The sequence below is a fragment of the Leguminivora glycinivorella genome, chromosome 8 (genome assembly GCF_023078275.1).
Source record: "Leguminivora glycinivorella isolate SPB_JAAS2020 chromosome 8, LegGlyc_1.1, whole genome shotgun sequence".
Classification (NCBI taxonomy): domain Eukaryota; kingdom Metazoa; phylum Arthropoda; class Insecta; order Lepidoptera; family Tortricidae; genus Leguminivora; species Leguminivora glycinivorella.
The window spans coordinates 16874311-16892561 of NC_062978.1; the positions used below are offsets into that span (position 1 = coordinate 16874311).

At 38.3% G+C, this 18251-nt stretch overlaps 1 protein-coding gene across 1 annotated transcript in view; it reads right to left on the reverse strand.

Annotated features, from left to right (window-relative positions):
* Positions 1-6466: 6466 nt before the first annotated feature.
* The window catches only part of LOC125229087 (paired box protein Pax-6-like), a 73805-nt gene continuing 62020 nt past the window's right edge, over positions 6467-18251 (reverse strand). The window contains exons 5-7 of the mRNA XM_048133864.1: positions 9217-9492; positions 8695-8879; positions 6467-8500 (exon numbers count right to left, since the gene is read on the reverse strand). Coding sequence (XP_047989821.1) covers positions 7931-8500; positions 8695-8879; positions 9217-9492 — 1031 coding nt within the window. The 3' untranslated portion in view covers positions 6467-7930. The remainder of the gene's footprint in view (positions 8501-8694; positions 8880-9216; positions 9493-18251) is intronic.

The window sequence follows — 18251 nt, forward strand, 5'->3', positions numbered from 1 at the left end:
AAACAATATCTGGATAGAATTTAATACCATCAAATACCTACAAATAAAATTGTATTCCACATTCTGTTAATGTCTATACCCATACGTATCTGTACAATAACTTGTTTATAATTTAATTTGGCGATATCGCACCGAGAGCGCGTAGGACGGCCGTTAATATATTTGAGCATAGAACTACTAACAGCTGGTAGTGTCAGCGAATGTTCATATTATGTAGATGGGGCCTATCATTTAACAAATTACCGATGGTGATTGGAGTTTATGGGATCGTACGTGCGAAATGCTGGCACGGGACTATTCTGAAAAAGAAACAAAATACAAAGCAACATAAGACTGCAAGCGAAATACTACATTTTCATATTGAATGAAAAGTTAGCGCTTCAGTACCTAGAATTAAAGTTATAAAACAAATTTTACGTTGGAGTTGGGAAAAATAAACAAAAGAAGATTTTTTTATCTAATTTTATAATTCGCATAAAGTTTGTTTTGGCTTGTAAGTGGTTTGAAATTGTGATATCCATTCTCAATTGCAATCGGATAGCTATGCTAATTTCTAAAATTAATATATTGTTAAAGATTTTAGTTAGAAAGCGGTTTAAGAAAACTTAAGCTAGGAGTTGTCATGTCACACCTACATAATGTCACACATACACATCGCTACATCCCAATCTGCTCAGAAAGCTCTCGCCAGGATAACTCCATCCTTCACTTGTTTCCATGTTGGCGCTTTGTTGGCGCCTGTGTCTAGGCATGTCAATGTCATTCATATGTGAGAGAGAGAAAAAAAATATCATCTCGCTCTCACGTACGAAATTCTTTATCTGTGCAATGGACTAATAGGGTGGCGCCATCTGTCATAATCTTTGAGTGTGCATCCATTATTGTTGTTACATGGACAAATTCACAACTTTAAAAGCAGAGTATTCTGAATGGTGCATGGTGGTCAGAATAGTGGTGCGGCCGATAAAGTTGTTCCCTCGTGATAGCCGCGAAGTGTGGATGCATGTCCGCTCGCCGCCCCAATAACAATAAATTCCTCGCGATTGAAGCGCCGGGTACTTGTCTTAGCCAACAGCACAATCGCTTACGCTTCGTGGCTAGCTGTCTCTATCGCTCTTCGATAATAGCGTGACAGAGCCAGACTGAGTTTCGATCGCTAAAAACGTTAAGGATTGTTATTTCGGCTAGGCCGGCCGGGCGGACACTGACCAGACTAATTCTACTACTTCTGCTGTGATTTACCAAAATGTAAATGTAATGTTACGGAGTGAGATCAAGATGTTTAGTAAACTTTACAATGACTCTATAAAAATGTTAATTTTAGTTATTTTGGTTTAACTAACTGAAATTTGACAATAATGTCAAAATGCAGAAGGCTTTGAATAGTTTCAAACTTAAAATTGTAGATTTTTTTTTCCAACCTACGAATAGGTACATCAAAGTAGACATGAACATAGAATGCGACTTTCTGTATTCATTTTTCATGCAGTTTAGCAGTGAAGTTGAAACCTTTGTAAAGTAGACAAAATCTTCCAGCACCCGTCGATGTCCTTTATAAGACGAAACCTCGCATTTCCCTTGAGATTCGTGCTATCGAGGTTTCACTGTAATTGTGACCACGTTAGCCGCACCGGTAACTATATCCGGCTGCATATTTTTCGCTTGGGTATTATATAAACTTAAAAAAAACCGCCTTCGAAAATAAGCGCGTTACAAAACACGGAGAAACTAAAAAGCAAAAAATAATAAACCTTTGGATTCAGATTTCTTATCGGATTGCAATAATCTAAACATCCAAATTATAAACAAATCAATTATTTTTGTAGTCGGTACCAAACCTGTTTGTCACCTTGCTATTTCCTGTTTGCCCCACCCAACCATACTCAGGCTGGCCCCGACTCCAAAAATAATTGATTTGTTTATAATTGAGATGTTTAGAATACCTATTGCAATCCGATAAGAAATCTGAATTCAAAGGTTTATTATTTTTTTTTTTAGTTTCTCCATGTTTTGTAACACGCTTATTTTTGAAGGCGGTTTTATTTTTTGTTAAAAAGTTTATTTATTTGTTGATTTTTAGTGGTTCCTAGTGATATTATATGTATCAGTCCGAATATATGTACAATAGTGAAAGAATTATCCTTTAACTCCTAACCATTGAGGAGTTGACCTTCCATCATCAGCTCAGCCACATAAAATTATTACCATCAGGCGTAAATACTGGTGTACCTTTGAAAAAAAAATACACTAAAAACATTACATGTGCCTATAACATTTGAAGAGTTCCCTCGATTTCTCCAAGATCCCATCATCAGACCCCGACTTGGTGCCAATGGGACCACCTCGAGGTTATACCTATTCGATGAAAAAAAAAATTTTGAAAATCGGTCCACGATTTTTGGAGATATCGAGTAACATACATACAAAAAAAAAAAATTAGTCGAATTGAGAACCTCCTTTTTTTGAAGTCGGTTAAAAAGTAGAATTATTTTTATGTGTATATTATTTACTACATTTTCCTTATCCAATCACGATAGGTACAATTAGGTACCAACACTATCCTTAACTGGATCACTACTATCTTTGTTGTACCTTGTACCTACATGAGTATATGCATGAGTAGATATTCAGCTCGGTATTGCGTAGCATCACCAATTCACCAGTGGGTTCTGTTAATGAGGCTTTGTCCGATCATGTTTTTGCTCTTCAGCTTTCACGGCTTGATTGCCGATATCCGGGAAGGAACAAATCGGGACTTTTGTTAATAACAATGGGGAAAAAAGGATAATTGTCGTGCATGATATGACTGTAGAGTTAAAATTATAAGGTTCACCTTTTGTTCACTACTGGCGGCTGAGAATGTAGGTCAATATAAATAAGATTATCATTATCCTCCTTGCATTATCCCGGCATTTGCCACGGTTCATGGGAGCCTGGGGTCCCCGCTTTTGACATCTAATCCCAAGCATTATTGGAATTAGTCCCGGTTTCCTCACGATGTTTTTCTTCAGCGAAAAGCGACTGGCAAATATTAAATGACATTTTTGGCACATAAGTTCCGAAAAACTCATTGGTACGAGCCGGGGTTCGAACCCGCGACCTCCGGATCGAAAGTCGCAGGCTCTTACTGCTAAGGCCATCAGCGCTTTTTTTAGGGTTCCGTAGTCAACTAGGAACCCTTATAGTTTCGCCATGTCTGTCTGTCCGTCCGTCCGTCCGTCCGTCCGTCCGTCCGCGGATAATCTCAGTAACCGTTAGCACTAGAAAGCTGAAATTTGGTACCAATATGTATATCAATCACGCCAACAAAGTGCAAAAATAAAAAATGGAAAAAAATGTTTTATTAGGGTACCCCCCCTACATGTAAAGTTGGGGCTGATATTTTTTTCATTCCAACCCCAACGTGTGATATATTGTTGGATAGGTATTAAAAAATGAATAAGGGTTTATTAAGACCGTTTTTTGATAATATTAATATTTTCGTAAATATTCGCTCCTAAAGGAAAAAAAAGTGCGTCCCCCCCCTCTCTAACTTTTGAACCATATGTTTAAAAAATATGAAAAAAATCACAAAAGTAGAACTTTATAAAGACTTTCTAGGAAAATTGTTTTGAACTTGATAGATTTAGTAGTTTTTGAGAAAAATACGGAAAACTACGGAACCCTACACTGAGCGTGGCCCGACACGCTCTTGGCCGGTTTTTTTATATAAGGTCAATATAAGATTATATTGAATAAAAAAATTGGTTGCTTGTGATTCCATTTCAATTAATTGTTTCCGTTTCTTATGACCGCGGTTATATTATACCTAGGTATTATACGGAACGTTGAACACATTCGATCACGGAATGTATGAAAAATGCGTTATTTAATTTTCCCAATATTCCGTGAATTTAATTTACTTAATGCGTTCAATACTGCTTTTATCAAATAAAACAACCGCGAGTTTTATAATATAAGTCTACAGTGAGAATTGGCGAAATAAATTTTCGCAATTTCGGCATCGAGGTTTTCATTACCTAATATAAATTACTTTTTCATGGATATATCAGGCTGTAGGTATAGTGGAGATACCTATTTTTATATAACTTTATAACTACTTAGTTGAAAATTATGAAAAAATATATGTAGACTGATCGACAGACAGACGTATAAGTGCGTTTTCACATTATCCGATCCGATATCGGATGTAGAACCGATATTCCATACATTACAGGCGCCATCTTGGAATTTTTCCATTGAAATCCTTCCGACATCCGATATCGGATCGGATAATGTGAAAACGGACTAATGGTAACTGATTTATAAATCAAATAAATAAATAAACTGTGTTTCCTCTTGAGGTGTAGAACCCTAAGTGCGTGTTCACATTATCCGATCCGATATCGGATGTCGGAGCGATATATATCCCATACATTACAGGCGCGGCGCTGTGACAGACGGACAGACAGACACACGAGTGATCCTATAAGGGTTCCGTTTTTCCTTTTTGAGTTACGGAGCCCTAAAAAGCGTTTCGAAGTCGTAGGAGGATTCAAACTCACTCATTTCTAAGATGCCTGCTGCATGACTTGTTCAGTATGTTATCTGTGATTGATGTGAGTAACAAATTCTAAATAAAAAATGTATAACAACTTTGAATTCTTGGTCCTAGACTGTCCAGCATTTTACAGATACCTAAGGTTGTCTAGATCTGCTAATACCACAGAATATATAATAGTACAAGTACAGAAGGCCCACTGCTTTAATGTTCACGACATGCCGCCTTTTTAAATACCTACAAAATTCTAACAAAGAAACAAGCCGCACGTGCGGATTGAGCCGCCCCTGCTAATACTTACTTACGTCACAGTATAATAAAGAGTACTATCGTACATTATGGCAACTCCCGCTCCCCGCTGAAAGTTCCGCTCCTAACCCCCTCTCGGTTACCTCACAGTTACCACCTGTCAAAAGCGCGAACAGTCGACCTGTCATATCTCACTCATACAAGCATGGTACGCGTTCACCTACACGAGCTTAGAATGTGTGCTAGGAACGCGCCTCTTTCATATTATTTGATCGCCATCAGTGTCCGAGATGTGCTTACTGTAATACAAAATTTATTTTTCCCCTCACTAGCTCGGAAACACGTGTTTTGTCCTTTAATACCAGCGGGTAAAAACGCATTTTATCCACTAGTGGGTAAAGTAATTTGATTTTGAATAAAGTCAAAATAACTGCTTTAAAATTGATAAAAGTAGGTGAATCTAGTAATAAAGATGACTTACCACCTGTGGAACTACTGGAAGCAGTGATAAACGCATATTTTGCGTTGTAGTTTCCTCGCTATAGTGAGGGGAAAAGTTTTGTGATACACTCGGGTGCAAATGTATTTTACTTCTCGTGTGTTAAAAAACTCGCAAGTTCAGGATTCTATAGATTCCTTTCACTTGCTCGTTTTTCAATTCCACACTCGGCATTAAAATAGAACTTTGCCCCCTTGTATAACAAATAACTATTATTCGCTCTCTGCAAATGAAGCAGCGGATGCATGTCACTGGATTTCCTTGATACATTGACTGTCCGTATCCACTGTCCACCAAACTTTACCTAAATACAATATACAATGTACTGATACATAATAAAGAGATAATTAGAGGTGATTCCTACTGGTGACGAAATGAAAATGTTACTTTGATAATCCGTGGGAAGACAAACGCAGATCTTTTCTCGGATTTGCAATTGCACTTGATTTCATCCACTTTTGATTCTCATGGCAGTTAACTTAACTCGTTAAGTGGTCACATAAGTATATTTAAGACGACCGGTCTGGCTCAGTCGGTAGTGACCTTGCCTGCTAAGCTAGCCTGCTGGCAAGGCGGTCCTGGGTTCGAATCCCGGTAAGGGCATTTATTTGTGTGATGAGCACACATACTTGTTCCTGAGTCTTGAATGTTTTCTATGTATAGTATAAGTATGTATTATCTATTTAAGTATGTATATCGTCGCTTAGTTTGGGGCTAAGTTGATCTGTGTAAGGTGTCCCCAATATTTATTTATTTATTATTTGTTTTCGGAAAGTCACATTTATATTTGTTCAATTTCAGCGACAACTAGGTACTTATATCACCTATGTTGCCTATGAAACATTTTAGATGTTATTTTGCCCATCGCTTTGACTCTGTTGTATCTGTAATATTCATTTTAGGTAGGTACCTATTTCTCATTCTTCCCCTCTTGTACACTCGCAGATTCTTCCTTAGGTACATTTATGTAACATAGGTGCAACATAAAACAATACAAATAAAATGAAGGCTTCTTAGTAATCGATTTTAGATCATGCGAATATTTGACGTAAATTAAACATTTATTGACTATTGTTTATTTTAGTTGTATTTAATTTATTTTTACTATCTTATGTCGCACGTCTCATCAAATGAAAGTAGGTGTATGAGAAATTAATAAAAAAATACAATATATTTCAACTTTTTTATTAGATTTATCGTAATAAGTAGGTACGTATGTAATTTGCTACTTCTCATACTATACAAATATTCATTATCTAAGAAATAAATAATTTACATTATAGTACCCAAAATAATTACAATATTTACAAAACGACACACATCTTCGGTTGGAAACATACTTGGTTCTTTTCGCCCAAATATTGTTTATTTTTTAACGTAAAGAACCCAGATATATAATGTATTTGCGCAAATAATACATAAAACCAAGTGTGCTCCTTTCATTTTTAAGTACTCGTATCAGGTTCAGTTAAAACTACAGTTCAACAGACAACGTATTAAAATTACATTTTTTTGACAACTATACAAGTTACCATACGATACAATGATCATTTCGAGTAGGAATATATTAGGAACTTTGGTTTGCCTAAAACCGTGCCTTTACAATCCAAATACATAGTTGCTTTGGTAAAATATTCATAAAAATATGTAGCTTCAGTGTAAATTTCATTCATAAACACGACTTACCACTACGTTTCACTAAGCTCATTCTGTCCATAGGAATTGACCACGTGAACGGAGCCTTAACCTTTTCAACGCTTTTCCTCCCGTGTCAAAAATGCCATAGATGCCAAAAAGTCAACTGGTGAAGAGCGAATATAAAACTTAACTGACAGTAGGAAAGTCGCTTTGACAACGTCCGCCATAGCCTTTTTAGTGGTCGTTGGCGTGGTGGGAACCCAGCAGTCGACCACTTTAGTGGCTCTTGGCGTTGAAAAGGTTAACCGGGCACACACATTGACCACGCGACCGTACGTAGTACGAAGTACAAAGCTGGATCCGCCCTTGCCAAGCAGGACGTCTTGGGAAAACAGTTTATCTAAACTAATTCATTCGAAAATCTAAACGATTTCGAATAAAATTCACACTAGAGCTTCTGATGATATGAATAACAGAATGTCACAATCGCTATTGCGTATTTAGATATATTATTGCGAACTACATTGACAAAAAACGTTTTTGTGCACAGTCATTTTCTTGTATATATCTAAGTAATAATTACATTAGAGCTTAATTGACTACCTAAAATAAATATTTACAACTTAAATAATATGGAATGTACGTTTACAAAACATAATAGAGACCGTAGGAACAATGCCTTTTCTATATAAAAACCTTGCTGAGAAGATGTTTGTAAATGATTTCAAGCATTGATAGATATCGGCAGGAAAGTTGAAGTAAATCATAAATAATAAAGTAAGGTTACGCACATAATTGAATAGAAATCAAAACGCCTGGTCCTTGATTGAATAAACTTTTTAATCCGTCTTGCGGTTCTAAATAATATCGGAACCAAAAAGGAAACTAATATCATAAACTTTTTGTTCATTCAAAACGTGATCTATTTTGTTTATTGTGTGTGACTACACCTATTTAAATATCATTTGTTCTGAGCCTTATAATGTTTAATACAATATGAGTGGTCAACGGTCGTGTTTGGTGAGTTGTAGAGGCAGGTCGCTGGGAGGCTGCGGTCGCGGGCGCGCGGGGCTGCGCGAGCACGACCGCGCCCGGCTGGTGTGTCTCTCGGCCTCGTCCTCGCTCTCGTCGTGCACGTTGATCTCCTCGTCCGAATCCGAGTGCGAGTCGTAGCCCCGAGCCAGGTGTATCGACTGCGCCGCCAGCAACGCAGCCGCCGCCGAATGAGGCACCAGCGCCTTAAAAGCGCTATTCTCTAGCCCAGGATGAGGTTTAAACGCACCGCTCTCATACGTATGCTGCGACAGCGCTTTCAGTGCGTTGCTGTCGAACTGAGCCTGGTGAGACAGAGCCTTCAGAGCCGTATCTTGATGAGAGAGTGACTTGAAAGCACTATTCTCGCCGCCCATCTGGGGCGTGTGATAGGGGGCGCGCGCGGGGGACAAAGAACGCGAACGGGAGCGGGAGGGGGACGGGGAGTGGGGCAGGCGGTGTACGGGCGAGCCGCCACCGCGCTTGAGGAGATTCATGCGCTGGTGGCGTCTCCACTTGGCTCGTCTGTTGGAAAACCAAACCTGTCAGTAACGGTAAATAAACATGATTAGTATTCTGTTCTCACTGATTTAACAAATATTCATGAATGTAAATTGATGTAAAATGAGCTCTGATTTGATTAAGATATTTCTCGTTCAACATTATTACAGTACATTATTAATTGGCTGCATAGTTTATGACTGAGGAATTTATTAATGTCTTATAGCGGTTTTACCTGAACTCGCGCCTCCGACAATGACGTTTTGGAAGCGAGGCGTTCCCTCGTCGAGACGCAAGGGTAATGAGATTTCTCGAATTCTTTTTCTAGTTCTTCCAGCTGGTCAGGACTGAAGGTGGTGCGATTTCTTCTAAACTTTGGTTGTTCTCCGTCAAGGGATCCTGAGTCATCGCCATCGACATCTACGGGAAAGGAGAAAATTGAGTATTGCAACACAAAAAAAAATATAAATAAATTACTATTGCTGAGGTTCCTCGCACACTGAGAGAAATTTGCATTGTGAATTTAACAAGTTCGACTTGTTGCGGTTTATCCGTTTGAATTAGCCAAACGTATGTTTAAAACAATATGTGTCAGGTGGTTTTTATAAAATCGACTTGTTGATTCAAATATATTGCCGATTCAAATGACAAGTAGCTTGTTGTTTGAACCAAAGAGCACGTAGGCGCTATTTTAACCAAAAAACTTGTTGAACGAACATGAAAACTGGTTGTATTTTCTCTCAGTGCAAGAACTTACCTATGAGGCCTCGCCCGGAAGATGATAAGAAGCCCTGCTGCATGTCAGGGTGCGGTACACCTGTCGGCGGCGGCACGCCCGGGGGCAGCGGCAGCGAGCCGGGCGGCCAGACGCCGCCGCCGCCGGCCCAGGGGAAGGCGCCGTACGGCGGCGGCGCGGCGTACAGCCCGTACCCGGCCGCGCGGGCGAACTCCGCCGCCGCCCGCTCCGCCGCGCGGTTCCGCAGTATCCTGTTGATCGAAGACACGCTGGGGGCTGTCGCGTTGGTGCACACACCTGTGGAAATAAACTAAATTATATAATGCAGAAAAAACGTTGGATTTAGTTAAGACTATTTGCTATAGAAGTTTCGACTGGGGGTCAATTTCAACTAGTGTAAGAAGCGGACACATATCACAGAAGTTTAAAACTTAGAAATATGTCGATAAGTTGATATTGCCACCTAGTCGAAATTGACCCGGTGTACCTTACAGAACAGTAACACATTCTATGATATTAAAATAATTTTAATGTTTTTCAGTCAGTTTCTTATAAGTAAAATTGATATCTGATATGAACAGCTCCTGGATGATTGTCAATCAAAAACATGTCAAAAAATATCAGAATAATGAGGAAAGTGAGGTATAATACTTAATCCTAAAAACACGGTCACTTAGCACAAAATATAAAAGTGCCTAAGATGAAAAAGCATTGCTATAATTCAACACCGCCACCGGCATCTTCGTGCCAGGTTTGAACGTCAGGTTGGAAGGAACGCATTGTTAATTACAATTTGTGCTCAAAGAGTGACTGGGAGCGTTAAAACCGATGCGTCATTGGTCGCGTTTAAAACGGTCAGCCACGAGAACATAAAACGCAGTAAGTACACAGTACACTAAGTACGCTTACGGTGTTCTTGACTAGCACTGAATGGTTGGCCATTATAGAGTTTAATGCGTGCTCGGATCGCGTGCGCGCGCAGCCTTGCGAGAGCCATCCCATGTAATTTTCAGGAAACACTTCGAATAAGTGCCATAATTTAATCATAGCCTGACCAACAATAATTGTCGTAGAATTCGTTGTTCAGCTACTGAGCAATTGCGTCCAGTCCAGTAGTTTTGCTGGTGTAATTTATTACAATTATTGGAAACCTTTGTAGAAGGTTTATTTTTTTGTTTCAGTGCACGAGTAAGAGATCTAGTATTGAATTTATAATACATTACAAAACTGAATATACATTACCTACCTGCAGGCATTTTATGTTAATTGCTGCCATTTCATTGTGAGAAACATTTATTTAATAACGTGAATGTGCAAATGTTTTTTTTTGTCGTATAATTATCGTATTGATTACGATTAACAATCGAATAATAATCAAATGCTAATTTCAGGCGTTAGTAACATATGTGCACGCAATTTGTTTGGTGTAGGTACCTAATTGTTTCCTTGAAGTTAAACTTTTCCGCTTACTCATTATTGCAGTCATAAATTATCCATACTTTGAACAATTACGTCCACGAAGAATAATTGTAAATAATTGCTTAATGGACGCTCTTAACATGTCACAGGTGAAACGTTTTCTAGACAACGCTAGTTAAAGGAAATTATGTATCTATCGGCAACTGAAAATGATCGGCCTCATCAAATGCTTGTCACGGAGAATAAATAGAAAAATTATAGCTTCTAGTTGTCAATAATATGAATGTATTATTGGTGGTCTATAACAACGCGTTGAAACAAATCGATTTAAAGCGGTCACTGTTGGTAATGACGTGCTGTCTGTGAGCTGGCGAGCGATGATACAGGCGAGCTGTTATAATTTACTCAAAACACAAAGCCTTGCATAGGAGGTATAATAGTAATGATCAGTTGCGGCTCCTCTCATTGTTAACACGTCCAATGCACAAAGAGGTGCCCTCCACACAATTTGTTTGGCTCGTAATCGGCGCGGTGAGGCAGCGCGGCGTCAGCCCGCCGCCCTCAAACGTCAAAAGCTTGATGTGGCTGAGAATACATCTAATGGTGACCAGTCATCACTTACCAACCAAGATCTTTAATTATGTTGGGAGAAGCGTTTTATAAAAAGAAAACGAACCGTTGAAAATCCGTTAAGGTTTTGTGGGAGCTCAGCGACGCGTCGCCTCTTTTAATCTAGTTCGATTTAGTTTTCTTTTAGCTCACAAAAAGCCTGATCAAGAACAGTACTGAATATTGCCGTAACTAGTCCGTACCAACCAAGGATTATTTATATAGGATACAATCGTACCTCAATTTTTTAGCGCCACCTATTAAATACTATCATTTAACACTAACATAACATTGACGATGACTACATTTTTTTTTAAATGTGTAATGACGTGATATCATGATATTAAAATAAAGAAGCATGTCAATTGTTCTTATAAAAAATAAAAACACGCAAAAATATTTGGGGAAAACATGATTTTGGCCACTTCCAGACTGAGAAACAGCGCCATCTAATTTTACGCCAAAACAGCCTTTAAATTTCAGTGGTACGCTTTTTGTATAGACTTTGTCTGTGCCGTATTATATCGTCCTTGATGGTCTTGGTACCAACTTATCATAAGTAAGATTCTGAGTTTAATCGATCGAAATAAAAAAAAAAATACTGTCTGAATTATTCCGCGTCCTGTCAGTGTAAATTAAACATGATTGGCAATGTACCAATATTAAATTGTAAATGGCAATCGGTTTTAGATCGGCGAGCGGTCAGATTCGGTGTTTGTTTAGATCGAGATCATCAGCGAGTCAACGGTTGCAGGTGGGAATGAATGTGATATCTATAATTGTTCTTTTAATGATTCGAGCTCGAGCCCTGTTGCCTCAGTTGTCTACATGCCCAGTCACGGCCATGCAATTTGTCTAAACTCGTTTAATCATGATTAGTCACAATGGGCCCCGCTTCGATTAAAAGGTTTAGTTATTTTCAATAGAAGGAGCTAGTTATGTTTAGCGTTTAAATTCTTACAGCGACTTTTTGTACGTATCAGATCTAATAACGTGATAATGTTCGTACACATTATTGACTGTACGCTTATTGTGGAGATAGGTCGTAATAAATATCAATATCAGCGGCAATGATTAGATGACGCGATGTTAATTACTTGAGATTCCGTGGGTGTCTAAAATTATTTGGTTTAGAAACATAATACACAGAAAATTAGTTTAAAAATGTAAATGTTTCTGCGGGCCAGTGTTACCTGCCTAAAAGCGTGACATGTCCCGAGATAAGGCGGTCCGGCGCCGTCGGCCGTGGAGTGTTTAATCGGGTTAATTTATCGATAATTGACGGAAAGCCTTTTTATTTGTATTGCCGGAAAGTAACAGTAATTGTCACGCCTTTAAAGATTTACGTCCGTTTCTAAATTGAGACATTAACAGTCAGATCTCGTGCCTAATGGTTTGGAATGAATTTGTTTGTTTGTTTTACTTAGACCGGTTTTTAAATAGAGACGTTTCCTCCAACTAAATTAAAGTAATAATAAAAATGTGGACGGCTTAACCTGATCAAGTTAATTAGCCTCAAATCTTTTTAAAGCACAGTGAATTTGACGTTTTATTAGTTTTCTTCTGATGAGTCGTGAAATCGAATACGAGCATCTTCCACGGTCATCGAGTTGATTATATTGTAACACGCTAAACTGGCTATTCGAGATCATTAAATTTTGATTTTATGTATTGATGGTAGCGCTCGATTAATGGGTGCTTTCTTTTCGATTTGACGTGATTCGATTAGAAATGTATCGAATAATTAACTGAGAGATTTGGAATAGCAGCGATATTTTCCAAGGCGGAACTGTCTGGCGGGCTGGAATCACGTCCGCATCGAACAACACCAGTTAACGAGTGAGTGGCGTCACGTCGTCTAAATGAATTATTGTTGGCTTTATGGGGAGCATAAAACGATGAGATCGGAGGCAATGAAGCGGCACCCGCGGCGTGGCCCGAGTAAAAAGGTGTCCACGCCGGCGGGGGGCCGCTTGCAGCAACCGTTGCGCTAAACGCCTACACCCGCTTTCCTACAAATTTCAATTAGCAATCACTAGATAGCATTACGACGACGTCTGATAAATAGCAGTTTTACTAAGAATATATCGATAGTTAAATTGGAGGCTAAATGTCTATTTTGGACAGTGTAATCGCACGAGCTACAGGTAATATTCATTAAAACTAGCTTAATATTGTTCAGGTAATTCTATTGATATTGTCTAGCACTAAGGTATAATGAAACTATATTTTGTAAGTATTCCACATAATACCGTAAAACATACAGGGCGATTCACGTGAGTAAATATTATGGCAGAATAATCCTTATATTAAACAAAAAATACTCTCGTAACTAGTAAGTATTAGTTTTAAAAAAAACCGGCCAAGTGCGAGTCGGGCTCGCGCACAAAGGGTTCCGTAGCAGCAAATATAATAAACTTATTATGTCAATTTATACACCTGCCAAAATTACAGTTAAATCAACCTATCTCAAAAACTATAAGAGATACTTTGATCAAACCAAAAATCGTTGAAAGAGTTAATTAGCATGCATCACCTCTATTTTTTTTAGAATTTTATACCCCGTAGTTATAAAAATAGAGGGGGGGGGACATACTTTTTACGACTTTGAGAGCTGATATCTCAAAAACCGTTCACTTTAAGAAAAATGTTTTTTAGAAAACTTTATATCATTTTAAAAGACCTTTCCATTGATACCCCACACGGGTATGTACATCGAAAAAAAATTTTCATCCCTCAGTTACATGTATGGGGGCCCCACCCCCAATTCTTTTTTTTTACTATTTAGTGTCATAATTTTGTAGCGGTTCATACAACACATATTCCCATCAAATTTCATCACTGTAGTACTTATAGTTTCCGAGTAAATCGGCTGTGACAGACGGACAGACGGACAGACGGACAGACGGACAGACGGACATGACGAAACTATAAGGGTTCCGTTTTTGCCATTTTGGCTACGGAACCCTAAAAAGCACGTTATAAAAGTTTGAAAAGCGACAGCCCCGCGGCCCGGGCATCGCCGCGGTGCACTGCTGGGAACCAATTTAGAGCTGTAACAAATCAATAAATGTATCGATTTATTGGAAGCTGTGAGGCCATCGATTTGATTTTTAGACCGCACAATAGAAGCGAACGAGGCAAGACCTTGTTAGTAAATGTCAAAAAGCCCGTGAAAAAGTACTCCATCCCATTAGACACACCAAGAGGAGGTCTGGGACTCTGGGCTCGATTTGATCGATTTTGTTTACATGTACATTAAGATTTATTTTATTTTTGAAACTCGATGTAAAAAGAAACGAAAAAGAAGGAAAGTCGTTAAATCAAAAACAAAACCTTTTTATTTCCCTCTAAAAAAGATCCTCTGCATGAGAGTCGTAAAAGTCTCGTCATCGATTCGCTAATTAATCGGCGCCAACTCGATTCGGGAATCGAACCCCTTGTCCGCTGGCCTACTCAAGAATGCAATTAATCAAACCGCGGTCAGTAGCTAGAGCCCCGTAACGCCTCGTAAACCGATATCGATTTATTTAGTCGATAAGTTGCGCAAGCCATTGTCCAAAACTGCCTCGTCACGGTTAACAAAGGCGGTAGTGGGCAACTTATTAAAATTTAGACGGTTGCGATGAGCCGATCTGTTTTGATAACCGCTCATCGGGCGCGTCTGTCTTAAGTGGATGCCTCGTTTTCAACGGAATCCTATTATATATTGGCATTTATAAATATTAGTTTGGTGTTAAATTGGACTTCTGCGCAACAATGAAGTGGGTAAAAATAAGTTTTTAGAATGCGGCCTTTTAATATTTTTCTTAGGTAGGTATAAATCTCATCTATGATACTTGTTACGGAGATGCAGTCTAAAAAATATTTGGGTGGCTACCGTGCCGCCACGGTTATGAAATTAATCAATTTTGGCTCGTTTCATAAACACGGCTAGGCACGCGTTCTTATCGAAAGCCCGCATTGTATGTCAGCCCATTATGATATAAATTTGATTGAAATTCTATTACAATCTTATTTTAAAAGTATTCAACGCCATAGAGTTACGACAGTATTAGATTGGATTTAGTTTAAATGTCTATTTAAGTATTTTTTCAAAGAATCAATTTACAGTTTTGAACGATCCGTGAAAATAAAGATAATTGAAATTTAAAGAAACTAGAAGACGATTTTTTATATGCAACTGAATCATGCTTTTGAACTCGCTGTTCGATTCTTTCGCGATTCACTTTTAAATATTATTAGGTATCTACATATAACGTGATAACTTTATCAGTTTAAAAAAAAATGTACTTACCTAATCAGAATGCGTTAAAAACTGAAATAGATACCATACAAGCCCACTGGTTCACTGGTTGGTGGTGGTATGGTTAGTACAATGTACGCAGATTTTGACAGTAGGTAGCTTAAGCGCCAGTGCCTTCCAATAAAATCAAATATCACTTCAACTCTGTGCATTCTTTATTCAATAAGAGTTTACGGCTAAGCAGCAGCAGGTGGTCCGCCGGTCAACACGCTTTGATACACCGAAACCGTCGTCCGATATAATGGAATCAATCATAACTACATCACGGCCACTGCCAAGCGTGAGCAATCCCTGCCGATTTTTTAATATCGAGCGTTCAATTTCGTGATTTTCTTTTAAAACTATCTCCATAACTTGTATATTCTTAATGAAATAGAAGTATTTACAAAAACGGATTTTACCTACCGCGTATAATGAATTTATTCATCCCGACGTTTGGAACTCATTTCTGCTTTATATTTTTTAATTCTACCAAAAGAATTAAAAAGGACTGACCAATATTAGAATTCCCATTTCCGTAGCTCGCAATTCACCGTTTTCCGCTGGTATGTGTACTCAAATTTCAAAAATCTGCACCTCGAATTGTGCAGTGAAATTCCTAAGTATTGTAGGTATTATTTAGAAAATTTTATCGACCCACAAATTGCAATATGTCGTAAACTGTTATTTTGATCACCACTTCGTAAGGCTAAGTTACTGTTTTGTACGTTACAGTGTCTGTACACACCATATTACTAGGCTACTAATCTTATTAGATTAAAAATGTTACCTAAGCTTAATTTTGAACATAACTTAATGTAAAGCGTACCTACACGTATGTGCCCAATCAATAGTTATTCCTTGATTTGAATTTGTTGTATTATAAAATCATTTTTGTGTACAAGAAAATTACTACACCTGACATACCTACCTACATTCAAAACATAACTGTAAACCCAAAAGCTGATATTTTCGACTAAATCGAACGTTTACAGCAAATATGTGAGCATTCACGCAAAACTGGCCACGAGATCGCGTGAGCCTGCCCAGCAAGGGCGCACTGCTCACCGCACCGACCAATTATTTTAAATACATTTCAACAAATGACGATAATGTCTCTGCCGACCACAAAGATAAGAACAAAAACATGGAAAATAAAAGCACTCGCTGAACAATTGTTCGCCCTCTGTTCATAACAACTTGTTCACATTTTTCAACCGATCATTAAATGGATACGCGGTCATTGTTTACTCTAAGGATTCCGTACAAAAATAATCTCATGTTTTAGTTTAAAATGGTCTCTCATTGATTGACTTCACAAACATTCCCATATATGAATAATCAACTCAAATACTCAAATATGAATAAGCGTAATATTTGCCTTCCTGCAGCATTACTTCGGTGAATTAAGTCGTAAAAATCGAATGTGCAAACAGTCCTTTGGAAAGAGAATATTGTAAATAAAGTTGGTTTTATATCGATGTTTACCTGATCACGGTCCTAAGTTACAGCACCCCCTGTAGATTTAACGACTGTGAACCAATTTAACAAGTTGGCTGAGCACAGTGTTTCCCATCAAGAGCGTTATCGTCGCCTAATCCGGTCCCGGTGATATCGTAAACCAGAAGTGGTCTCGTAAGCGAAACCCGTTTCACACTCGCACGCACTCTCACTCCTTTGCTAATTTGAAAGGGTATAAGTGCGTATCGATTTGAATTTACTCGTGTTGCTTTGAATTGGATGCATTTCGCGATTCTATGCACTAGACAAAACACGAAGACGGAACGTTCGAGTCACAAAAGGTAGTAAATTTAATTTCAGCTAACAAGGTATATTTAACTTTCAGGAGCGTGGCGTACGGCTGTAATTGTTCGTTGGGTGCATGAAGAGTTAGGTCCTTGTGGATTGGGTGTTGTTGCACGTCACGCATGGCGCGGAGGTGTCGCGGAGTAATTATCGCAATTGGCTCGTTGGCCTCCGAGCAGAGACGCCCATCGCTCGCTCAATACCAATCTGCGCATCTATTTATGGTAATTGTAATGTTGAGATATTAAGTACAATTAAATCTGGTTGCGTTTTCCTTTGTGCAATAAGTTGTGCGTCAATGATGACCATTCGCGTGTGCTTGGGTATACTTTATGAAGAATAATAATATGTGTCTATTTATGAGAAATGTTTGTTTAAAATTTTACAAAGTAGGCACATTTTACTATTTGTATGTCTTTCTCTGAGAGGGATTCCTATTAGAAACAAATATTAAGTACCTAAATATAATTAGGTAAATAAATACTAACCATTCTAATACAAGCAAAATATAAATAAAACCTAACTGAAATTAATTTATCTACCTACTAACCACCTTAAAGTAAAAATTAGTTATAGATATAAAGGTACAGCGGGGCAAATCTCGACTGGGGGCAAATGAAACTGGTCCATTTTTTCCATGTTTTACAATGTTTGCATTATGAAATAGAGTGTCCACCGGTTATTTATGGTAGGCGTGTTCAGTGGATACATGTAGAACTCAACATCATAGAATAAAAAAAAAATGATCAGTTACAATTGCACCCCAGTCGAGATTTGCCCCGCTGTACCTTATATAATGTTTACAGCAGGAAATAAAAGGCTTTTTTTTGTTTTTCCTATCACGGAAACTATAAGGCCCTATGGCAGAGGGTATTCCGGAAATTTGGGAGGCGTGCCGAGCCTTTAATGAAATGTAAGGGCTGAGATGATACCGAGC